Source organism: Patiria miniata, unplaced genomic scaffold (genome assembly GCF_015706575.1).
Source record: "Patiria miniata isolate m_02_andy unplaced genomic scaffold, ASM1570657v1 HiC_scaffold_8, whole genome shotgun sequence".
NCBI lineage: Eukaryota > Metazoa > Echinodermata > Asteroidea > Valvatida > Asterinidae > Patiria > Patiria miniata.
The window spans coordinates 11,199,794-11,227,187 of NW_024037075.1; the positions used below are offsets into that span (position 1 = coordinate 11,199,794).

At 41.5% G+C, this 27,394-nt stretch overlaps 1 protein-coding gene across 1 annotated transcript in view; it reads right to left on the minus strand.

Annotated features, from left to right (window-relative positions):
• LOC119719254 (corticotropin-releasing factor receptor 1-like) overlaps nt 1-26,150 on the minus strand; it is a 50,952-nt gene extending 24,802 nt beyond the window's left edge. The window contains exons 1-2 of the mRNA XM_038188630.1: nt 25,750-26,150; nt 2,768-2,933 (exon numbers count right to left, since the gene is read on the minus strand). Of these exons, the coding sequence (XP_038044558.1) occupies nt 2,768-2,933; nt 25,750-25,866 (283 nt within the window). The 5' untranslated portion in view covers nt 25,867-26,150. The remainder of the gene's footprint in view (nt 1-2,767; nt 2,934-25,749) is intronic.
• Between the last annotated feature and the right edge of the window lie 1,244 nt (nt 26,151-27,394).

Sequence of the window (27,394 nt, forward strand, 5' to 3'; positions counted from 1 at the left end):
GGATGACAATAATCAAAGTTAATCTAATAGATCCACAACCACTCCAGAGGAGTCATTGGAATTGCTCCAGCATGACAGCCTTCATCAAGTACGAGTCTCTTTCATGGTGATGAAAGTAGATGGGAAAAAATGCCTCGTTTTATTCATGAGTTGGGGATAGACCTGCCAACCTGACATCACCGTTTGCATGTTTAATTAATGGTTTATCTATAGGCTGCAATATTAGATAGCGCAGCCCGCGAGGTGCGCAAAGTGCCTCCTTAATCATATTTGAAGGCAGAGATCTTTGGTGTTTTTAATTTGAAAGATTGAGTCAGGATTAATATTTCCATCAACACTCACCCAAAAGATTACTACATGTATTAATTTGATTCACGCGTCAGGGTATGCCGTTATGAAAAGCAACGCCATTTAATCTATCGACGCCATAACGCACAAAGTCCATTGGTAAGAAAGAGTTGCTTACATCATATTTGAAGGCAGATATCTTCGGTGTTCTCAAGTTGAAAGATTGAGTCAGGATTAATATTTCCATCAACACTCACCCGAAAGTGTACTACATGTATTTGATTCGTGCGTCAGGACATGCCGTTGTAAAAAGCAATGCCATTTAATTTATCGACGCCAATAACGCACAAAGTCCATTGGTAACAAAACGAGTTGCTCACATTCACAAATTGGAATAATTAATTGGCCCATAAGACGAAATGCAGAAGGTAAAGAATTCAAGCAATTAATTGGTTCCTTCCCCTTTGCCATTTGTCACAAGGAACCAATTTGAAACTGAAGACCGACAGTTGTAAAGAACACCATACCAAATACCAAATAAATGGGTCTGTTAAGGTAACGATTCGAAAGTATACAAATACGTGGTACGATCGATGCTGTGTTAAGTTCTATATATTGTAACTGGGTTAAAATGCCAAAAAATGAAAACTCAAACACCGTTGGTTAACGTTTGTTTTATCCTTGATCGGCATTGTTCTATGGGTCACGAGATAAAACGTTAGTCGTTGATTGGCCAGTGAGACAGATACCGTCACAAACCGTTTTCTATTTTCTTTGTAACATGAAACGGTTTCGTGGAATGTTTGCCTTCACACACATTCGTATCTCTGTGTTGATCGAAACAATTTTCACAGCAAGACAGATGGGGTAGAAAGCACGTCATGCCTGGTAGACAATGATGCACGACACAGAGAGCTGCAGCGTCCCTAGAGGACCCGCTGTGCCCACGCGACCGTTACGCTTCGTCGCCCCTCCGACCGTGGGCGCTATATCCTCTTGCCTTTACGGTAACCGGATTTCAGGCTGAAACGAAAATACGACGAGGTACAACAGCGGAGAGAGAGAGGGGGGAATGATGAGACCGAGAATTTTTGGTTTTCCTGGGGGAAATGCAGAGGTTTCACAGGTTCGGGAATCTGATACAGAGAAGTTGGCGCGTGAGCGGTTGGCGCTTCCACGTGCAGTGAATGGTTTACGCGATCAGCTTGGGGCACGGTAAAGGTAGAGCAATGCGCATGAAAGGAGAGGGATTCTACCCGAATTGGTAAAAAGCCTTTACTAGTACCAGGATAATGACCCCAGGAGAGGTCAAGATTCCAATCTCATTTGGTTTACGGGGATGAGAGGAGCAAAAACGGAAGTGTCCAGACAATTGCTAATAGGGAACCATGGAAGATTAGCATGGACCTTGTTAAGGAAGGAATATTTTGGGACGGTAACATGGAGATCCCAAGAAAGTGGGACTCCGTTAAGTATTTGAGTGGTAAAGCTCAGAAGCAGATACAAAACAGTCAAGGATGGGACATTCAAATTTCAGTAACTGAGTGAAATCAACCGGTAAAAGAGGGAGCTTATTCAAATGATGCACATTCGTGAGCCTTTATGAGTCGAAGACAAGATAGACAGGAGAGATGCACGACTGGCCTCAACACAGAGAAAAGAGTGATCGTCTCTTTCTAAAGAAAGATAAAATAGGCACTGGTGAAAGATTCGAGTTTACAATAAATTGCGCTGCAACAGACCGTTACGGAGAAATTATCCGGGACTCTCGATTTACCCGTCTGGGCTATTAAATAACTAATGTTAACTGCATATTGCATGGTCTAGCTGACTCCGATATCCTCGCAATTAAGCAGATGATTGAAGCCTGAGACGTTACTAATGAGCAGAAACACACTGAGTTGAAATCAGGGAGCAGTGTAACGGAACATTGCGTCTACCGAGCTCCCAGGCGGTACAAGAAAACCCGGGCCATGACATTTTCTGGCTTGGGCTTGAATGGTACAAACAATAACACTGTGCCACATTAATTATTGCATAAAGCAAGAAAAGCCTATACAGTTATAATTATAGGTGCATGCCATTGTGAAGTAGTATAATACGCATGCAGTACGTAGACGTACGTTTGTAACTAATTTGCGGACCGATTCAATTTACTCGTCCCTCTATCGTCAATTTTTTTTAATTGTGGATTTCTTCATCGTTGCTACTGCCCAATAAAATTAACAGGCAGATTTACTAAATGGCACATAGACATGACGAGGCTTTAACTGCACAACCGTTGCAAAAAGCATAACGAACAACAGAGACGTGTCAGGACATTAGACGACTTAACGGAAAATGAGAAACGCCGACAAAAAACTTCACCCAAAGATGGATCATGGCGCATACGGCGACCATGAACATTATGGACAAGGACACAGTCATGACACACAAGGACACAACGCGACACTGACAACCAAATCGCGCACAATCTTACCTGGATCAATCCCCGGAAAGGTGACATTCTCGTGCATCAAACTGCACTCTTCTTGCCCTAGTCTCAATAATGTCTCTAGATCATCCATGTCTACAAATGCCTCTGCTCCGGGAACTCCTTCGTGGATGGACATGATGAGGAGAAACAAGTACACGGGAAGACGCGCCTGTAACAACACAAACAAGGAACAAAAACAACTGTTATCTATACCCTTTCCCGTCCAAATGGTACAATTAAAATCAAATATAAAACACATTTGACCACAATAAAGTTATTATATACCTCCACAATTATACAAATTTGAGGCATTAATTACACTGAAACAGTTTTGTAATTTGAACCTGCTGTTCACGATTGTCATAGAGAACCTGTTGAAAAAAAACAATATTCATTTCCCAAGACGATGCAAGCTTGGAGCAAATTAAGCACTGGATTAAGGACAGCAAATGAGAAATTGTACTGAAAGTCACGATTTGTCTTAGTCATTGAACCTCCAAATCCACACATCACGAACCCAGTAAGCATGTAACCAAGAAATCCGCTGATAATTGGAAGGCAGTTATTGTCTCAAAGCTAACAACAAGATGATACTCCCAATCAGTTGTTATTAGAAAATCATAGCAGACTAGAAAAAAACTAGCAGCATTCCTTGAACTGCCCGTGGGGTTCCCAAATTAAATCAGGAGAAAGTCTGAAGTCAAGACTACAACGATCACCAGCCCTAACAGCGCTAATCTACGGCCAATGTGCTGTACATCAAAATGATACAGCCACTCAAACTTACCTTCAACAGATCATACAATGTCAGTAAAATGGACCGATTGTACTTGACTTGGGATAACAAAACCATTCCTGCTGAGCCAAGCGTTCAGACATGCAAAAACACATCTTGGGTAGATAGCACACCACTTGATGAACGACGTGAGCAATCCCTACAAAGTTCAAGGTATGTGAGTGTGGATACAAGCCACTTGGTAATTATATAAAAACACCCATCGGCTGGAAAGTTTAAGGCTAGTAGCCACAAATGTGAGCAAGTATAGCCTCCAAGAAAGCCAAAAAAACACAGTCTGATGAGCTGGGACAGTTTAAGCGGGGAAAAGGCCGACTGACCAAGAAACCGCCTCCTTTATACCGGTCGGGCAAGACTCGTCATGATCGGCACAAACAGAGACCTAGCGAGTCCATCACGTGACCAGCATGAAACGCATTAGCAATCCAAACCACGTGCACAAACGCATTACAATGCAATTTAAATGAGGCATGGGAATATCCACCGGCAACTGCGTACATCCGTTATGGTACTACACAATAACTGTATACAAAATGGTCAACGGACACTTGTAAATTTCTTAGAAAAGGGTTTCTAAATATATAAAAAAAATCTTCCTGCAGGCCTCAGATAAGACAGATATGGCAATTTTGACAGGACTTTGATTGACTCAGTGATGTTATCTTGACAGTACATTCAACATGTTTTCAAGTATTTCGCAATACCCAAGGGACGGACACAAGTGTTTTGCCTAAAGCGACTGCAGTGCTTTTTTGTGAACGTCTTTAAAAAAGACATATCACATAATCTAAGCGTACGGATCTTTGTGTTTGCAGCAGATACGATCGCGCGTAAAACCCATAGAGTTATCGATATACATCTGCCCCAATGGAGTTTTAAAAGCACTCTCATAAGCAGAGTGATGCCGGAAGAATACACACAATACAAGTGAAATTGCCTCATCATCTTTTATTAGAAACGTCTTTCTTAACGCTTCAAGATAAGTTTTATACAAAAAGTTCAGAGTTAGCAAGCTGTCTGCAAATGGTTGACAGAAACAACTAATTGATGTGGAAGAACACTTTCAATCATTTTGAAAAAAAGGGAGGCTATCATTTTTTTTTAAACGACAATATTCGAGATACCTAAATCAGCACTCCCAATAATGGGAAGTTATTCCTAAAACTTCCTGTGCTCTCCGCCATCAGCAATACTGACTGAAACTTCTTAAAACACGATTCGACTGCTCACAGATTGTGAGCATACACGCATCTGATCCGCAACACCTCCAAACAAGTGTTTTCATCATCCCTTTCTGGGATCAGATGCAATACGGAGAGTAATTAGATTATCTTTAAAGTCCAAACATACCTAGTGGACTTTTCTCGCTAATTTCCAACTGTATCTTGTGCCCTAAACTGATTACACGGTGCGAACAACACTGCATTCGAGCCTATAATCAGTGGAAATATTTCTCTCCGGAACACTCTGGGCAGATATTTCCCCTCTCGTAAATTGCATCCTAATGGCTGTGTCATGAAGACGCCTAAAGAAGACAAGTGGAAGCATGGCTGTGCATAGCTGCACCAGACTAATTTTACACAGCTCATCTTAAGAAACACTTTCCTAACCTAAGGCTACGAAATTCAGACCAGGTGGAGACTTCGAATTCGGTATTTCGTGACCGACATATTGTTACAGGACAGGCTGCGCATACGCACGAAGCCGAGGTAGAAGCGGTAATAAGAGAATAATTTGAGTCCAAACACGTAAGAAGCTTCACTGGCTTAATCTACTCTGAAACTTCTAGCGACATCGAAACTCGAAAATAATTACCGTAAATCCCACCGCTGCCACCAATAAGAAAGTTTGGACTGGTTCCAGTAGCACGCACTTCAGGATTAAAAATAGTCAGATGAATAAAAGAAAGCGATCATTACCCTTAAAAAGGTTCAGGAAATGATTTTATTTTAAAGGGTTCTTAGCGACAAAGAATGACGTACAAAGACGAACTGTGTTTACGTTTTGTTTTAATCTGTCCGCAATTAGTTCAACTGTTTTATGCTTTTATGCTTGATAATCCGATTTAGAGCGGCGAATGACGGTTGACTCTTAAAACTCACAGAGATTTATTCCACAGACTGACTGTCGGGATTCCGTGGATACCGCGAGAATGTCAATCTTCGGCATTTCATTTCGCAAGGGACCGAGTTCTCAAGCCTATATCATTATTTTGGACAAAACGAAGATTGCTGTACGTGCGTAGATGTATCAAGCAAGACGACCCAGAAGTTTCTCTGCTTTGACAGATCTATCAATACCTGTCCACTCGGTATGGCGCCAGGACATCCCCCCCCCCTAAAAAAAGGAATAGAGCAAAATAGGCTGCATTTAATAGACGTTAATGGCTAGGTCCGGAAATCGATCGGCGGTGTCGATAATAGACGTTTTTGGGTAACGGTCACACGGATGATTGAGAGTATATACATCTCTTTGCTTTCACCGCCGCCATTTGCGAAGTGCCCTTCGAGAAGGTTAATGGGAATAGTGCAGATGATTTTTAAGAAAACATTCCTCTTTTGTGACATGTTCGAACCTGGTTCAGCATCGAGACTGTGCACTTTGAGAGAAAAGTATTTTTTAAACCTAAAATCAAGTGCCGATATGACGCCCGCAAGGCTAAAACTGGCTTTTAACTCTCGAGTAGGCCTATTTTCAGTAGTAGGGACCTATTATATAGAATACAGAAAAGGGGGTAGTGCCCTTTTAATTTAGGTCATTGAAGTTAAGATGGCGACCTTTCCCATTACCAGGAAAAACTTATCGTACAAAGGAATGATACTTTGGCGACGTACGTGTTGGCCACATGCTACGTCTAAATCTGCGTACCATTGGCCAATGCTCGAAAAAAAAAACACATCACAGCATGCGCACAATCAGCGACACAAAATCACTGGTACAGCGGCAACATTACTGGGTACATGGTACCACGCCCTAGCTTTAATGGATGAATATCCTCCAAAAAAATTCTCGAGAGTTCTAAAGAACGAGAATGCTGCCTAGTTTGGATTGTTGTGTGTTACAGAGCACTGCATGGCCCTTTCACTCAGACTTGATGAAAGGGAGCTTTCGTCTAAGGTTATGTACCAATTAACTAACGGCGCTCGCAGCCAAAGCCGTAGACATTAACGTAACGGTTTTGGCGCAAGTAACAAGCGATCATGCCACCGATCGAGGATCATTCAGTGACGAGTGGTTATCAATGTATTCGAAGCACACGCGCGCGCGGCAAAATCATCCAATCAGCTCATCAGCGTGTCTGTGCAAAACAATTCCATCACGTTCTCACTCCGCCATACCAGCGCTGGTTAAACCACGAATTTCAGAGAAAGCTTTAAAATCGTTTCCTTATAACCGGTACCGTGCAATCAATGACTAATGGCGAGTATACACTATGACCAAGGAGATGAATTACCTTTTGGATAAATTTGCTCATTGAACCGAGAGTAATCGACTCACTTCATTTTACCTCCATTAGACATGTTGTGGGGCCTAACCGTAATTAACTCCGCTGTACACTACAAATAACGCCTAACAGTCTCGTTTTGAAATTACGGTAATCTATCACAAACAGATCTCAAACTGTATCCGAGATTTCGTACTTTGTACAGGAATATCATGAAGAAACATGGCTCAGAGGTACGCGGATGCTAATTACGGGCGTCCCAGTTACACATGGACAACAAGGCTTCTGGGCATATAGGTTGTAAGATAGGTTTCCTGAAATATGCACGTATTGATTGCGCATCAAATGATGTCAAAACAAGACCGAGAAAGACACATGTGTTACCAGAGGAAGGTTGAACATGTCCAAATGTACACGGGAAAAAATCGATTCATTTTTTTCCTTCAAAGAGATAACTCTCCCTTTATATATTAAAAGCAGTCGTAACTGGTATGTCTTTATTAAGCGATGTAGTACCTTAAAAATAACAGGGAAAAAAATATGCGCGTATATCTTTTCTGTTCTCTAATACAGTAATTCATGATGCAGTTAAGATTAAATTAAAGCGGCATTACGAGCCAAAGTGAAATATATTTAGCCTCAAATCACATTGGGTTTCAGGAGGGGGCACGGTAGCAATCAAAGCCCTCGGCACCTATGACTACGTATAAAACAATACGAAACTCACAACAGGAACACCGCGAAATAATGTGAATAAGATGACAGTTACTGTATTGGCATATAATTAACCACAGCTCGCAAATGACATTAGAATTCAATTATTGACATCTGGGGCAGGTCATTTCACAGACCTTCGTGAATCCTGGACTCGTGAAAGGCTTACCAAGGTGAAGGGTAACTTACAAGCAGAAGGATTAGGCCTTCAGCGTATACTGAATACAATGTAAGCATAATTTTTCTATTCTTGGAGACCTCCTTGGACTAGTTTTCTTTTTACCCTGGGAGATGAGCTTTGGATGAAAGACCTGATTCTGTCTGAGGTACGGTTCTTTTGTTAAGAAAAGTATTCATCCAATAAAGAAAAGAATATAATCCTTTATGGTGCAGCATGCCTGTGCCCCAAAACAAACATTCCCTCGATAACAAAATTACTAAAGATGCATAATTTCTTTTCCCAAACCACTTTGATTGAGCACTTGCTCATCCAATGCCAGTGCATTATCAAAATATATGTCTATAAAATTGAAGGGTTTCAGGTGTTTTTTCCCCTAAAGAATCGCAAGGCATTAAACACGTACATGGACGGAGACAGCAATTGCCACGAGGCCGATCGAGCTTTAAGAACCCCGACCTTGACTCTGCCCTCGCGAGCGAGCTCAACGAACCGTGACATTCGTGCATCGTCTCATCTCAAGCCCTTATCTCTTGCAAAACATCCAGGACCCTGCTCCCATCTAAATTATACACGTCTGCAATTTTAGTAAAGTCTTTTATTTCGGGCAGCACTGCCACTATTAACGACCACTCGACCAAGTGTTTAATATTTAAACCTTATGAAATATGAACACTTCAAACTCGCTTAAAAATGATGTAAATATCCCCGGGATGCGACCGTACCTATTACCATTTCGCCGGAAACGTTGGAAGAAACTCACGCAAACATAACTCAATACACCAAGGCAATGTTTCCGCATGGAGGCGTATCGTGTTTACAAGGCACTTTTTGCCCGGGGCATTTGCCAACGGGGTCTGCATCTTCGGGTAACATGATGCACTTATGTTTCTTTGATAAATGTACACCCCCTCCTCTTCAAGGACGGTGTGTACAAATTCACCTGCACTGGCGGCGAGTCTGTATCCGGCATATCGGTGCTTTTCAAAGGCACTTAATGTCTTTTGGAGCACCATTCTCCTTTCAAGCGTCCTGTAACATTGGTACTTAACGAATGTGCAGGCTTTATTTGATACCTCCACCCATGCACCAAAAAACAACCCTCCAGATCAAGTTTTCACAACGGTGACTGCTCTATGTTCCGACACCCCTATGTTCCGACAACCTAGATTGTGTTACTCCCGGTTAGGGTTAGGGTTAGGGTTAGGGTTAGAGTTAGGGTTAGGAATAGGAATATGTGCAGTCGGAACATAGGGGTGTCGGAACATAGAGGTGTAACCTTCACAACAAGCATCATGATAAATTGTAATTCAAGAATTCTTAAAGTGATTAAACGGCATGGTTTTTTTTAATAAACGCTAGAGTAAATATTTGACAAGATCTCAACCATTCGAAAACATCATCTACCTGCATTCATTTTTTTTTTTACCTGGGAACAAAAGGTCAACCTTTAAGTGAAAGAGTGGTCCATTGGCTGCTACCGTATCTGGCAACTTATTTTAGCCAATCAGCTTTCAGCTAGCAAAACCTTAAGTCACTGAGCTTCCTACCCCATCAAAATTCAATGTTATGATGCAGAGCCGCGTATTTGTCATGAAGGTCGACCTGGAGAATCTCCTACATGGGAAAATTGTTTCTTTAGCATCATCCGATGAAAAGGAACAAACGAAAGTAAGAAACAAAACGCAGAATGAAGAGAACAGTGGGACGCGTGAGGACACCAAGAATCGATGAGATATGCCATGAGCAATGATCAAATGTCCCTGTGCCGTACGCCTCTCTATCTCAAGACCTCATCTCATACCAAGGCTGGATGGTCGCGGAGGATCGACCCCGTATTAAACATTGGCATTCCACCCTCACTGTATCTTATCCCGATAGCCATCGTAACAGTGGAGACGGAAAAAACCACGCTGCGAAAAGACATACAGGTTTTGCTCGTTACTATGGCAATGTGTATGACGTAATACGCGCCAATGATCGACCCCTGAAGACGTGATTGTCTCTCCTGTCGCTTCTTATTAGCTCAAGGTGGATAAAAAATGTGTGGACTATATTTTTCCATGGTGATTTATGATTGTGCTGGTTTTATTCATGAATATAGTATTCTTAAACCACGAAAAATAAAATAATAAAAACTAGGGTGAGGTGACTGTTCACTCACCAAACGACTCTCGCAACGCTGAATAGGTCTAGTGCATTTTATACAATTCGACTTTAAATATCCAAATTAAGCAAAAATGTATATAAAAACAACTCTTATTTTCCAATCCACTACGAAGGTAGTGGAAGCCTAAAGAACACAAACACGGACATCATGAATGCACGTCAGAATATAAGACTTGCACGCCATTTCCGCCGTTCAAGGCTCAAATAGGCGAATTTTTGATATACTCAGATTCGGAGGATCAGGAATGCACTAGCTGTAGGGGCATCCCTGTATCTATGGAGTTCACAAGTTCAGTCCTATCAAGGGACTGTCAATGTCAATCACATGACTGTTGATGTCTTCAAGTGACACTTCATGTCATTAATCAGCAACTATCGAGCTGAGCAATCGTCGCAGAGCACGCGCCTCAACCACGACCACGTGCCACAGACCAGTTTCAAAAAATCTTGTTAAAAAGATCTCACGTATTGGCGCCATTGAAAGGTTGGGAAACCCACTCGAGATTATATGTGATCGATGGGTGAGGCTAGAGGTGTACGAAGCACACATGGAGAATGATCACGAGTTCATGAGACTCTCATGGGCACAGTACAGCCGGATTTGAGATTCCCGATCGTGATCATGAGCCGAGGAATGGAGCAAAGTCCACCTGAGATTGGATCGAACCGCCTCCCCAAACAACAAGCATATAGCAGGTGTCGATGCACTTGTGCGACAGTACTTAAAGCAAACTCCCTTCCGAGACTAAGGTCCTAAACACAACCCTGCGCACACGCACTCCGCCTCATTTGAAATACATTTAAAGCTTAGGTTTCACTTTCCCCCTTTGTCGAAATCGCCGATCGTTTCGTCGGCAGTTTCAATTTGGCGGCTCGGATTACGGAGGTGCTGGGACTAGCAAGCAATTATGTCGTTCCTTGGAGCTCCGATATACAGCTCAGTACACGACGCCGCACTTTGCCCATACTAACCACCAAAAGGGACAACTTCTTGAGAAAATTATGAGTGTTGAGCCGGAAGCCCATTTATAAATGCCCCGCTGTGAATATACTTTGTAGGTTCGTGGAAAATACGAAAAATAAAATCCAGGCTTAACGAGTTTTTTTTTATTGTGCCCGGAAATCCGATATTTTCTTCCTCGCAAAGGGACTGCCCTATCTAGCGGTAAGTCGCCGAATATCCACACAGCTCGGCATCAACTGACAGGTTCCATTACTTGCCGATCGAGGGAGAGATTCCGGGAATTATTTTAAAAAGGAAGTGCCCAATTAATATTTAATCAGCCTGACTGACTTTACCGATGTTAAAAATGCCATGAACTACAATCTCAGCATCATTGGCAAAATACTAATTGTGTGCACGCTCTGTTATACCGCTCAGAGAAATCTGCTGCTACTACTACCACTACTACAGCCATTCACGTTTGCACTGACAGCCGAGATGCGGGGTACTATGTTCAGGTAACGCGCACTTTTTCTGACATTTCCCCGACGACTCGGTGTGTTACTGCCGCTGTGACAGCTGATTCGAGATCCAAATGCCCAGGGAATGGGCAAAAACAAATATTCAAAGTCTCTTTCAAAGACTGCCTCTGCAAAGTGCAATCAAGGTATAACCACACACTATATAACGCTACCCAAAACTCCAAACGGATGAATTACTGCATGCGCATCAACAATTCAAGAAAGTACCGAATAAAGTACACTTTAAGACCTAGCAAAGTCTAGGGAAGAAAGGTGTTGTAAACACTTCCTCGTCTCTTGGATTCAACTCAACGTTTCGAGAGGTATCAACGAGTCGTGTCAACTTTTTTTTATGAAAACGAACTCTGTGAATGTGAGGTCACCCTTCAATCTCGAAAAGAAGCTAAAAAACTTTTAGGTGCGGACTCGGATCAACGGTGGGAAAAGCTTGTGATAACTAAAATCAACGTTTTAAATACATCCAATTATCCTATTCCTATATTTGCCTGCATTTGTTTCCACAGTTTTGCATCGTCTAACAAGGGTACAAGATTTGTAAAGAATAACACTAAAAGCAGACTTAATATCGGTGACATCAAAAATTTCGAACACTATACTTTCCCTTTTTTTTCTGTTTTTCTGTTTTTGCACGTTGTGTGTTAACCAATTACGATATCTGTGGCTGGAAATCAATAGTAAGATTTCCAGTGGTTTAAAAGTAATTTTCTGTTCATTGAATTACTTCTATCTTGAATTTTGCGTAGGCTTTGAAACACCAGATTGCTTCAACGTGGGAGGCAGACATACAACAGATACAGAACAGACGCGTATTCGGGCGTATTCTAGCTTTCTTACTGTCAAGGGACTCGAGGAAAAACAAGCCGACGAGCCCGGGGGAGGAGAAGCAACGAGTCCAATTGGCCTCTGGGGAGGAGGTTAATTGTCGCAATAAAAATAATCGTTGCGACGACACTCCGGCAAGGAATGAAGACAAGGGGAAATATCTCGCATGGCACGTTCGCGGATGTGCTGGGGAAACAACAAATATGACTTGGAAAACAAACTTGGAAATTGCTGGATAAGTCGGGTCAAATCTTGCAGAACGCTGGACAAACAAGTCGATGTATCGCGACGAAACAACTCAACTAGAACGCTGCCGCCTCTCCCTTGAGTTTAGGTGAACGAACGCATCTCTCGCCTTTCTTTTACGAGATCTGTCGTCTTTAGCTTTTAAAGAAATGGGCATATTCGTGACAACTGATATCAAAAATAACACGACATATTGGCCAGGATTGAAACGCCAATAAAAAGGGCTAGCACCATGTTATTGTTGGTAAGATCGTTTTACATGACAAGATCACAAAGGTCTTACCTACACAAACCAGGGAAACACCAACAATTATGGTTATTTGCAAAGCGGGTTATTTACAAAGCGTGTCGCAGAGCATGTTGCGTGAAACTTTATAACTGCAGGATATCAAGTTTTAATAAAAGGCACTTTTGAGGAATATAAGGCACTTTTGAGGAATTCTTGGTTTCATTACCATAAAAGAATAACATGAAGTTAATCAAGCGAATCTAGAACCTCCGATATTGCAATATTTTCCGTGTGCGATTTATGTTTTTAGTTATAAATTGATTCCTTATTTTAAAGGCTAAATAACCATTTCACAAAAAGCATTTAATTTTAGAAAATGAGAAAAAAAATTAGGATGTACTTTCTGACTGCTAATCAAGTTGGATAAATGTAGCCAAATTTCACAGATCTGCTTTTACTGAAAGCGAAATTTGACTAGCTACTTTTTCCCTAGAATTTTAAAATAGTATGTTTACACTGAGTCAACAAACAACATATTATTTTAAGATTATCAGAGGTTACATGTATTGGAACATAGCGGGATTTATCTAAGGTTACAGTTTTAGATGCGAAATATTGAGACATTTCTTCACTTTCACCGTTGGTTCTTGCTGCGATTTCATTTGTCCATTACGGGGTATATAGTGACACAACAATTTACGCCATCTATTTTCAATTTAGCGCCTAACTGTCAGGCACGATTCCGAAAGAGTATCGAATAGGATTGCGGCTCCACTTAAACATGTCAGCTTCTTTCTAGCGGCCTGAACACTGACCGCGCAATAATCATGAGCAATCTTTAAATTGGTTCTCCCGGTCCCGTTCATCCCTCAAAGCGATGGAAAAACGAGACAGTCGAGTCGACAGGGGATCGGCAAGAAAATTAACTCCCAAACTGGAAATCGTTCCTCACTTCAGGCGTGGAATTCTGAAGCAGTGATTAGTGCCCAGCTCTGCGCTTTTGAATATTTTTTTTGTGTAGCATGCTTAGGGAGGAAGCATCGCCCTCGCGTGGTTAAGACCCGTCACAGTCGCTTCGGAAACAACAGCACGGAGATTGCGGAGGAGAGATGCACTCTGTTGCCATGACAACCGTCTCAACTGCGGTTTTCTTTTTCTTTTCTCCATTCTGTATAGCTTGTAATTCGGGAGTTCTAACTTCCCGTACCGCGATGGCGATCCGTGATCTATACACGCGCGGCGATGGCACGTTTAAAAGAATGCTTTCGTCGGGTCTTTTGCAGACTGTGAAAAATGATCAACCCCGCAGATTACATCTTAACTTTTCCCAAACATCCTCCAACAACTGTAGTTTCATGGCAAATTAATATGTCTTAATATTCGAAACATTTTTCGCTCAATTGTTATGTTACCTTCACGTATAATGCTTGACCAATCAAGTAACCCACAGTCAACTGAACATGTATCGCTAAGCTTTGATGTTAATCTGTGTAGTCAAGGGAAAAAAGTATTTCCCGAAAATGGTCAAGCGTTCATAAATTGATTTCAAAATCCGAGGCACTTTTTTTAACAACTTAAACGCGCTATTTACATCTGTTTTCTTATATTTCTTCACACCGCAGTGTTCAATTGGCAATGCATTTACACAACAAATGCACGTGTGAAATTATGCAAATATGACTTGCCCCTGTCCGATATCACTCCATAAAATCTATACCAATTAGCCCACATTGAACGGTGGCGAAAAACAAAGCCAGAGCGAAAAATAAAAAAAAGAGTTGGACTGCGCGTCAATTGTGACCTTGCTGAGTCCTGACAAGTGAACCAAGCAATTTATCGATTGCTATCCGACGGCACATCGCGTCTTCGACATTTTGACAAGGATGATTCGCGCCCCGCAAACGGGGTATTTACCGCGCCAAAAACCGAAGGAAATTCCAGATTTTGATCGGCTTAGGGGATCAGAAGGAACTACGGGTCACTTTTAAGGAGGACGACGGCGGACCGAGCGGTATCAATCTTGCAAAATGACAGAGCCTACGTGCGATGTATGGTGTATTTCTGAAGGTAAAACCCGTGCAGCGTAAAAATAAGACCGTGGAAAATAAGATTAAGGAATATTGCTCACTGGGAGATAACAATCAAAGATAGACAGTAAAACCTCGACGACAGTGCATAGAGGTATTGGTTAGCATGACAACCTTAATATTCCATTTGGGGCTCATTTCATCATACAAATACAATCATCTTACCATTGGTGGTTTTTAGTTAATGTTTTTTTTTTTATTGGGAAAGGGTTTGCAGAGATAACATCAGATCTTTAGAATCATATGAATTGGTACCAGATAGTTCCAATAAATGACCACAGAGTCTTACTTTTTGCAGGGAAGATTTAAAACAAGAAGTCACTGCGATTCTTCGGAAACTTTCTTGACATTTCAATCCAATTTTCCTAATGTCCCGAAGAGCTTCGCCGGTACTAAATTTACATCAACTGACCTCACACCACTGGAAGGGGAATTAGGGAAGGTTGGTTAGGGAGGAAATTAGACAGTCTCAAGACTGTACATTGACGTCATAATGACGTGAAAGGGTTGTCAGGACTATTACGGATTTGAGTAGAGTAACGTCACGTACAAATGAAATATCATTTTATGATGGATTTATTTGAAATCTCGTACTAAAGCCCGGTTCATACTTCACCCGAATGCGAATGTGAAGCGAATTTGTGTCACGAAGCATTCGCTGCGAAATTCGCCCGAGTTGAAATATGTTCAACTTTTACGAATTCGCAGCGCGAATACTTGCCACGACGTCACAAATTCACGTTCGCTTTCGCTTTCGCGCCGAGTATGAACCGGGCTTAATCAAGCATGCAAAACCTGCAAGTCATAAAAGGACCAGGATGCAGTGTGCACTCGGCATTTTGCATAATAAGAGCAACTTGAGGTATGCGTTGCAGGTTTGATAACCTTATTAATAACCCAGCCTATATGCATCCTATTCTCAAAATCGGTCCGTAGAATATAGACTTCATTTGTTACCTTATAATTGGCAGCAGCGGCGAAGCAAGGCCACAGAACATTCAATTATCGTGCCACAGAGCAAAAAGACATTACAGCAGCAATACGTATTGGTCATGAATATTAGCCTGCCCACTACGAACGGTTCCATTAAACCCCATGGGGAATCAAGCCATAACAACGAGCAGACAAAACAGCTTGATAATATAATGCTGTAAAGATACACTCGCTGAAAGGGTGCGAAAACTCCTACCTGCTCCACCGAGAAAAATTATCTCAGCGGGTTCGGTGCTGATGGCCGCGCCGACATAGCTCGGCAGGTTACCGCAGGTGAGGGAAAGAAAAAGGCTGGTTAAATGACAGCGCCATTACGCCTGTGCTTTAATATTATTAGATTACATTGCTCAGATCCGTAGCTGGAAATGTTTCTTATCTTGTGAGCCGCCTAGGTGGTTGTAATCGCATTGTGCCGCAGCGCTACCTTAGAGCTAAGTGGGTTAGCCACTTGGTTTTTAAGAGCGGAGAGATGTCTAGGGATTAACTAAGGTCAGGCAGCTCCACCGTGCATGGGGAGGGAGTTTTCTTAGGTGAATTTTCCATGGGGAAAAATAAATATTTGATTGAATTTGTAAAGTGTTCTTATGCAGAGTAATCCGACGATGAATAAGAAATTCTGCGTCGGTTTGATTGCATTTGTGACTTTCTTCAAACATGGTGCAGAGTGGCCAGTGGTGATTTTACGATTCAGCTTAAAAAAACGATAGATATTGGGTTTCACAATCCACACAAACGGTACATTCTGGATCGATTTGGGAGTATTTGTTTGAATAGGAGGTAAACAAAGATCATCTCTAAGTATCGTGACTTCGTCTCTTTACCTTAAATGTAAATATGACAACATCGTGACGTACTTCCATGTAAAAGCTAATATATAGTGGTCCTATTATGCTTCCGGTTAACACTTGGTATAATGTATAACATAGCTGGCTGCGTATACGCAGTATGATTGATAATTAGCTAAACTTGACGCTGTCATGTTCCACAAAGGTTCGAACTTAACATTCGAGTTATAAATCATGCATGCTTCGATCAATGACATTCAGCATATTAAGTAACCGTGCTCTAGATCTCATATCCTAAAGCAATAAGGGTATGGTACCTAACTAGATTTATTCATTCTGTATACCTTTACGCAGAAGCTGCGAATGGTGTGTGCAAAAGAAAGGAATCAGGGAGGCTCGGTACACTGCGTAGGTGTCGAGGTACCCATGGCAAGTCACAGAGAGGGTATCGTGTTACCTCAGAAAACACTTGAATCTTGGCTCTTGTGATCAGAAGAGGAGAAAGGAATGCTTAATGTTTGCTGATTGCACATGCATGACTTGATGGAGAGAAGCTAAAGAGATAGTGTTGGTTTGCAAATGTTGAGGCAGGTACAGATCCAGGAAATGCACAAAGTATACACACATTTGGTATAATTAAAATGGCTGATTCGTGCAACCTGTAAAGATAAATCAGATTTGTCTTTGATATTTCAGAATTTTAAACTTTGGCTAATGTGGCCCAAATTTGTCCAATCAAGCCACGGTGAGTATTCCTCCACATGTGTACAAAAAAGAACTTAGTCCTGAGATGGTCAATTGGTTTGTTCTTAATTACAGTCTGCTGCAAGGGACAGATGACCGCTTGGACAATTACAGACCATTGCTATTAGGTTGCCAATCAATCAATATTCAGATGCAGTTCAGCTACGGACTGATTGTCTGTCCAGCGTAGCTAACGATCGACCAGCAGCCGTTAAATGTAGCCTTTGGCCGGCCAGCAGACCCAGTTGCTACATGGTATCCGATATCAGTGGGCTCTGATTGAGGTCATCAGAAGTAATCGAAATTAAAAAAAAGAACGACCGGATGTCTTTCAAGCCAATCAAAGCCTCGATTTTTTTGCTAAATCTCGCTAGTGGCCTCCCGTTACCCCGAGTCCGCTTATCATGAATGCATAGGTATAAAATTGGTGCAGACCAGGAAGTACACGTTTGGTGGAGAAAGTCTTTGGTATGGTGTGGTTGCACGACGAACATTGTGTTTGTGGAACTTGCAAGCTTCTTTGTCCAATTCAACATAGCGATGGTTTAAAGTGGTCAATCATAGCCGCGAGTCGACACACAAAAATAGGTTTGACCTCAAGACCAGAGAGGCTTCATACGTGACCATTTCGCCGTCGAGGCTGACTTGATTGCATGAATTTGCTGCATCAGAATGAAATTTGGCCCAATTACTCGTCGTCCGAAGCACCAACCCAATCGAGTTAACCAAAAACCAAAACAGGAAAACGTGACCTGCTGGACGTCAGTAACATCGTTTCGGTTGTAATTTGCGCAAGGTGGTATATGACAGATCAAATATTTCAGGCAAAGGTCTCCAAGGACACAGGCTTCCTTACCTAATATTCGTAACTGGCTATCCGAGTGAAAGGTGACCTTTCTGATGAAGGAAAGGGTAGGCCTAGTTGGTATAAAAGCCACCATTACGGACAAGGATGTAGTTCCTCGCAGACATTGTTTTATTATTGATGCCTCATGATACGGTAGCCTGTGACAAATAACATGTCACATCCTTAGTCATTAACCGTTCCACAAACACCGCCATTATTTGCGATCACGTGGCCATTTTGGGGTCACAAATGATTTTTCCTTTCATTCTCAACAGATCGATTCGATAGAACTCTACCAAGCACTTAGGTCATTCCCGGTCTGCTGACAGCTAGTATCAATCTCTTCGAAAGAAATATCGATTCACTATCGAATCCGCAGATGAACGATTCAGTGTTTATTTGTCAACCATTGGTACTATATTGGATTGTAACAGACAAGGGGATGGGCGAGGCGTGCTGCTTCTTTTATACCCCAGAGTAAAACCCTTGTGCATTTTTAAAAGCTCAACAACGCCGCCATCGATCTTGCGGCAATACATGTATTTATGTCCTTCTCTTAGAGCCACGGCTTGAGCTCATGCACCAGAAAGCAGAAAGGCTAATACCTTAAACCAATTTAGACCCACCCTTCCCGATGAGAGCAATAACGTAGGATTGAAGGAGAAAAGGAACAATCTTCGCTCTTCAAGAACGCATAATGAAAAATAGTGAATTAGGTTTCGCTTGAGTCGAACAAATCGCACGTTTGGACGTCATTTTTTCATTAAACGATACTCTGTGGTGAGTTTGGCCGGAGCTCTATACGAGTTCAACTCTTTTCTTCTTTAGGGCAATATAGTCTGTGTATTATTGACAAGCTTTTGTGTTTTCCCATTGAGCTTAATGCACCATGGGTAATTTTGCAAACGAAACCATTGATTGGTTTCGCTGTAAAAGTGAGTTGCTTTCCCCGGACAACATGCTGTCGTGTTCAGAGTCTTCTACGTGCGGGAGTCTGAAAAACACTCCCAACACTCACAGATACAATTTTAGAAATAAGTAATCAATTTTTAGGTTCCTAGTCCACAGTACAGTGCAACCAAAAACAAGGAATCCGCACGCAGAGAGGAAACTTCACACTCGCATAGGAAGCATAATAATAATATTGACACGGGGTAAGGCCGAAGCTAAGATGTGTAAACATGTGCACGAGTAGTAATAATTGATTATTCTTTCGGTCTCCGATCGTCATGTGTGCGTGTCTGTGTCTGCGACACCGTGATCATCGCGGCGTATCTAAGACATCCATGATATCTCCAGTCATCAGTGGATGATTTGTAGGGCACATGATGTTTAATATGGAAGCCTTGCGCTGCATGGAAACGCAGTGTTGGTTTTACCAATTAATATTATTTACTTGAACCTTGAGGATAATTCCTCAAAAGTGCAGATGAAGCTCAGCAGCTTGGAGTGATGCTCTAGTAATCAGTTGGAACTGAACATCCTATCCATATATGTGGGCCTGGGTGAGGTTCGAACCCTATTGGTAGAGAGGTGGTAGGCAAGTAAAGCAATACTGGTTCAACCTTTCTTCCTTTATCCCATTTAAGTCTGCATCATTCATATAATTAGTTTTGTTTTAACTTAGATTTGATCTTACTTTGCACACCGACAATGTGTCAGTTTGTTTTAAAAGTACTTTTATCATATTATGATTTAAATTGACCGATTATATTCTGTGTGCTGTTCAATTTTACTATGTTTTTATGCAACACGGCCCCTTGAAAAACAACCTTGGTTGAATGGGTCACCGTGTATAAACAATCCTAAAATGAACCCGAAGAAAAATCCAAGGTAAGATTGCACCTTCGTTAGTGTATGGTATTTAAGGCTAACAGCGCCCTCTGTTGAGAAATTAGCAGCATGACAGCCTTGGGTGTTCCTCCATACAGTCCGATTATTATTAAACCGTCCTAAACGATGTTAAAACAGAGATCACTCAAGTGAGAATAAAGCCTCTTTAATGGGCCAATCGTGTTTAGTCGACCGGCAAAAACGTAATAACTTCCGTTAATACGCACCTTCATGTTAAGCCGACGTATGTTCTCTTCAAGGTCACTGAATTCCGCTACTCAGGGGTAGATATAAGTGGAACACAAAGCCTGAACGTCTTTCTAACAAATTCCATAACTCAGGTATTATTCATGACCTCACGTCCGTATATATCTTGCATTTTTCATTAAAAAAATAAGACCATAACTTTACACATAAGATGTTATTGATAAGGTAAGGCCAGCTTTCCAGCAAATTTCAAATACTCTTTTAAGTGCCTTTTAAATCTCTTTTAAATACAACCTTTGACCGACTAAGACGTTTTATCAACAATGCAAACCTTTACCACAGCAAGCGCATTACACGACCTGGTTTTAATGACACCTTGCCAACCTCGTCCCCAGGGACCGATCTCCAATTGTCAATGCTGTGGAACATCGTGACAGACAGATAACTGGAGGCAAGGCTTGTAACCGTTCCGGGGCCAGCCTATTTTGGATTACATTCTGTTATGTTCACCTGCAATGTTTATATGTCAATGCGTTGTCCCATCGTATTAGAAAGAGGGTTGTATTAATAAACACAGACTCATATCGTGGGGCTTACACAGGGTTTCAAACACTGGATTTGTCTGGTTTTTGATTTGGCGGAAGAGGAGTTTAAGAAAACGGTTTGGTCTGAAGATTCGGGGCAATGCAATTTGTTGAAAACTGTCGTCGATCAATGCATTAAAATGGTTCTTCTTCTCTGTTTGCAATAAAACTTAATGAATTTTGTTCAGAGGCCACAGAACGAAAACTGGATATCCCTAGCTGAATCTTCGTGATTGAAATATCAGAATTTAAAGTATCAACTTTTCTCTTTAAAAAATAACACCTAATCGATTTTGGTTAACATGGCGTATTTTGCTGATGTGGCTAGCCATTATTTCTATGGAAGGTTCTCCAACCATCCACATCGTGAAACGAACGAGGCCTGCATAATATACAAATAAACATGATCCTTTACCAGCAGTGGCGTCGCCAAGGGGGGCCAGGGGGGGCACGTGCCCCCCCTGGAAAACCTAGTGCCCCCCCGAGTGCCCCCCCATCTGAGATTTGGGTTGGTAAAAAAATATATATATATTTTGTTATATTCAACTCCCATCATCTGAGTTGGTTTTTCATAAGGACAAAGAAGCACAGTAATTCGTATTTTCTTCAAATGAGCTGCAAATGTGGCACCATTTTGCATCTAGCCCATCCTCCGTATGCGAAAATTTTCCAAAGGGGAGGGGGGCACCCCCTCCCCTTAGACCCCTCCCCCAGAACGGCGATCCGTATCCACTTAAGTGCCCCCCCCCCCATCAAATGCTGGTGCCCCCCCCCCCTGTGCCCCCCAGACTGAAAAGTCTGGTGACGCCACTGTTTACCAGTCCATGGTGCACGTCAAATACTGAAATAATGACAAGTTGAAGGTGGTTGCGTGAACGGAATATAGAGCATCGCGTCGCCTATTTTCAACGGGGGTTGGCGCCGACGTCAAATGCCCTCAAGTTGCCGCAATATTTGGAAAGTGATGAAAATGATTAAAATGCAATCGTTCTTCGGGGAGAAATTTTAACTGACAGACTTCAGGTGAGTTTTATAATACCCAAAGACGTAAACTCGTGCATGTGCAAATACAGAGTCGGGGAAGTATCCAAAAATTGTTGGATTGTTTAAGACGAGTATATGTCCTTACCTAATCTTCCATATTATTTATATTAAGAGGCGATGTACAGTGAAGTATCAAGATTTACAATTGACAATATCAAACATTGACAAATATCAAAGGGCATACGCAGAAAAGTCACATGGGTATAATTAGAATCTCAAAATCTTAGATGTAGTCCCACGTGGGCAATGAAAAAAAAGAAGTAAATTAGAAGAACAATAAGGTGTTCTTTATATTCAAAAATACGTGGCGCCCTCCAGAGATGTGTTCAAGGGCTAATGTGAATATATCGCGATATCTTTAGATGTTTCACTTCCTATACTCGTTAGGGATGATATTCATCATATAAAATTCTCTGATTTAATATTCGTTTCATGTATACGGCTCGCGGAGGTGGAAATGCATGGAGAGACGAGGGGATGGAATTGCTAATGATTCCTTCCTACGACGACACAGCACGATATTACCCTTAACCTTATCACGTGAAGTGTCACTGTTGCAAAAAGCTGAACTCACATGTCAAAACAAGGGACTGATAATTGCACGCCAGAGTATCCTTTCCCGGATAATCTTTCTTTAATGAAGGCGCTAAGCTTACAGGGTTGTGTTTGAGATTCCCCTGGAGTAATATTATGGTTGGCTGAGGTGTTTGAAGAACTTAATGGCCGTCTTTACCTTCCTGACAAAACATGGGCTTATGAAAACAATCTGTGCTTGTTGGAACGCGAATGTGCAATTCACAGGCACCTTTGCAGTTCATAATATGGATTTTTTTTCAGAACCAGTAGTGAAGCAATCAAAAGTCGTAGCATTAGATAAACACACAGCGTATTCATTGAGATAGCATTTCTTAACAATCCAAAAGATCGTGACGTGGAATCGAGGCTCAAGTGGTGTTATTTGAGACCGCAGTTAGAAGGAAATATCTTATGTCCGCAGTCACTGAATACCACTCCAATTTCCTTAATGCGTTTAGCCAAGAGACCCTATAAGGGAAACGCCTGATTTTTACGAAGTGAAGTTCAAGAAGCAGGCTCTATCTTGACGTCATACCCTAGTTTTACGATTGGAAAAGACAAGTGTTCGGAAGTAAACAAACTGAATTGATCCATTAACAAAATTGATTCTCCGTAGTACCACTGTATACACAGCATTGGCTGTGTATACAGTGGTACTACGGAGAATCAGATACAATGGTACTACAACTAAATGGCACCAATCATTTGAATTACTTCTAGGTATGGCAGAACAAGCACCTCAATCCCAATCCAAAATTGAAACACAATTCCATATTTGACCAACTAAAAAGGGGAAATACTTTCGTGAATGTCCACGACAACAATATATTTGAGGCAGTTCGATTAAAATTTTAATCTTAGTACAGTAAGATATAAGAGCCACTCTACAGATCCTTACATCCAAACATAGGTTGTTTTCTTTGAGTCTAGAATCGGGTGAACCCTAAAAGGACGTCCATTATCGGAGTTGTAGCTGCGGTTTATCCGACCTGAATCCGCTTCAGATCTTGACAAATTTAACCAGAGGAAAGCGGACAAAATCTATTAAACCCGATAGATCCCGACTAATTTCGTTTGTGCGTCACTCCCTGCCGTTATTGCAATCTCGTTCTGATGAGCAGCAAAGCAATTTGCAGCGAGCCAGTTTTTGTTATTAAACAGGAGCGCCACCTGATGAAATTGGATGCCGGGGAAGTCTTCAATTTTCAAACATTGATCTCTTACGTCAAACGGTTGCCTGAAAGGCTTAGAATAATCTTGCCGTAACTGGAAAAAAGAGTTCAATAACGGCAGACAATAAGCAATAAACGTGGCAATATTGGCTATGGACAAGTACATTGTGAGCGGCTACCTATATGGTTTTGCGCTGCACATTGATTGGGAAAACAGTGGCCCCTGCACGGAGTTTAAAAGAATGTATGGCTGTCTGCCTGCCTGAAATCGAAGGTAAGATGTGGTTCGTAGATTGGTCACTTTAAGTTTAAAGGTAGAATACAACACTTGCTTTTATCTGTAATTTTCAGAAATGAATGGATACGGGGGTAAGTATTTTATAGAAAATATTGCTACACTGACCTCTTTTAAGTTTTGTGTTCATAGATGCTGGAAATAAACAAGACAAAAATGCTGTTCTTGTAGTCCGGTTCCCTGACCCTACTTCAGACGAAACGGAGCTGTTTATAGACATGGGTGAATTGTCAGGTCAGGGAACGAGACTAGCTGGTTTGCACCCGTTTATGGATATGTAGCCAATTGCAAACAAAATGTGGACTATATATATTTAGCAAATTAGGGGCAGTTAAAAAGGCAGTTTTTTTTCCAAAGGATGGTCGGCTGACCATCGTTTTAAATTGATTAAAAAACTAAACTTTTCTTGAAAATTACAGTATACCAGGTGTTATGATTTCACAGGATGCTTTGAGAGTATTCACTTACAGTCAAGTAAGGTATTTCATAATGAGTTGGTGGGTTTTTTTTAATGTACATGTAGTTTTGCCAATGTTGTAAATTACCTTTAAGCGAAGCTTGGGGGACTGGATGCTGTCTGCTACCTTTTGCATATAATCAATGGGGATTTGGTCGTACAATGTAAACACCTAGCTGTTAAAATCAAATGAGGATACTAAACATAATGAGTTGGTAGTTTGTTTTTTTAATGTAGTTTTGCCAATGTTGGTACATTCCCTTTAAGATAAGCTTGGGTTTGGGTGCTGTCTGCTACCGCTTGCATATAATCAATGGGATTGGGTCGTACAATGCAAACACCTAGCTATTAAAATCAAATGAGGATACTGAACATAATGAGTTGGTAGTTTTTTAATGTAGTTTTGCCAATGTTGGTACATTCCCTTTAAGATAAGCTTGGGGTATGGGTGCTGTCTGCTACCGCTTGCATATAAGCAATGGGGATTGGGTCGTACAATGTATTAAACACCTAGCTGTTAAAATCAAACGAGGATACTGACGGGAACTATGTATCAATCTCCAAGTAGCATCGATATTATGTCATTTTGTATATCATGATGTTAATTTTGACTGCAGGCCGAAGCGATGCTATTTGGGTTATCCAGCTTCTATACATGGTGACAAACTTGATCTGCACCTTTTGATTCTCCGCCAGTCATGCATATGGCGAGTCAATGTGGGATTTGAATCAGAAAACAATACAAGTCATAGGTCCAGTACACTGGAAAACAGCACTCCGCAAAACTAAACATCTTGGCTAAGGGTAAAACCAGACTTAGTAGGTTACATCTTGGAGGCTACACGAACTGGTGTCAGGAGATCAATTACTGTTTTTAAACAGTAATTGTTTAAAAACATCATCGATTATGATCCAACAAATAAATATTAAAGAAAAATTTCAAATAAGAGAGCGTTTTGAGAGACATACCGTATCCTCACGATGACAAAGGATGAGCATTCTGGGAGAGCTTGAATTTTTGTTTTACAATATAAACATCACGGTAACATATTTACATTAAGGTAACGTAACATATCATGGTAACGTAACATTTACATCATGGTAACGTAACATTTACATCTTGGTAACGTTTCATTTACATATTGGTAGCGTAAATGTAATGACCTGCTCTCTGCTTTGAACGAATGAGTATTTAAATCGTCTTGAGGTAGGCCTCTTAAGCCTTAGCTCCTACCAGAAAGCTCGACCAAAACAAATAAGAAGGGGAACATTCTTACCATTGCTAAACGTGGTGCGGCACACAGAAGGATCGATAACACTTTATCCAAAGCACACTTGTCGATAAAATTGACTGTGTAAACGCCACAACTGCCGGTAAAAAAATCCAAAAGCATCAGGAGACAAAAATGCCCACTTTGATCCTTGTTTGAGACAGGGATGGTCCGACCAGGAGCATTTGAAACACCGATCACGAACGCCCCTCGCGAATCGGGTGAAGATATGACGGCCACATTCACACGACAGCACAGCACTCGATGTGTTGCTGATCCAACACCTGAATACAGAGTGGTTGGTGATTGGTCCACTGAGCGCGCCCACGCGCGCGCGCCACTCGGTCCCTGCACTGGTTGGAAGATTGCTGATGTCAAAATGACACCGCGCTTATGACTGTGCGCATTGAGCCTAGACGACCCAAAGCACGGGTTCTATCATTGTCACTTCCCTACAGGGCAGGTACATCGCTAACGTGCGTCGCACAGGTCCCACCTAGAGCTGGGGTTTTAATAGATTAGTATTGATTCTGCACTTGCGCTCTGACAAGCTGGGCGATTCCATAGAGCGTGCACAGCAATATTGAGGTATGAAGGAAAGACCGGTGTTTGAGTGTGAGGCAAGAGATGGGTCTATTTGTTGACAACGCCCAGTTGTTTGGTCATGCCGCGGCTCCAAGAGCCATATTTACATGGGAGCTTTGGACCTATCTATTTGCCTATTATAGGCCTTGAAAAGTACTTAGGACTCACAACAAGTGAATGAATGTATTCAGTAATTCTCCTCTGCAAGTGGAATTTAGCAGAAGAGGACAAGCTCTTAAAGGCGGGGAACTTAATTACATAAAACACATATTCTTTTACCGGCGGTTGCTTCGGTAAAGCCCAAAATGAAAACCAAACGCAAGCTCGTTTATCAATCTTAAATATCATTCCATTAACTCATAAATTATTCCGGTCGAATCACTGAATGGGACGACACCCCAGTCTAACAGTCAGCCAGACCATAGTAAGACCCCATGCATATCGTATTCGGGAATCTAGACTAATTGTCTATTAAGCAGGTTGAAGGGGGGGGGGAGTAATTATATCAAACGATTTTCTGGCGAGTTTGGTTTCGACGTACGGTACATTAACCTGACCGGACTTTACCAGACGGGAATATAATTTCATGCCGTGTGAACATGAACTGCGGTAATTGCGAGTATAATAGATTTCGTTCCCATTGAGTGCCAAATGTTTTCCTCGATGTTGTTAAAACAACAAGCAAAATGCCATTATAAACTGACAGAGTACAGGTGACATCGCAACCAATATGGCAGCAGTTGATGACTAAATGTCTGGAAATTAATTAGGTCATTAACATTAAAGAAGTCTTTGTACTTCCTTATATCATTTTTTCGGCAATTGGCCGTGATGCAAATTTTCTTTTCCCAAACGACATCCGCATACATGGTTGTTTAGCGCCCTCTACGATACTTTTTTGATACGCAGGCAGGTATATAATTATTTGTTTCCCCACAATTTGCGACAGCTCAGTCGATAGAGGATAGGATTTTGCACCGCGAGGTTAAGGGTTCTCGGTTTTGCACCCTATTTTTTTTTCCTTTTCTAACCTGAGGCTTTGGAGGATTTTTTAAAAAAAAATTCG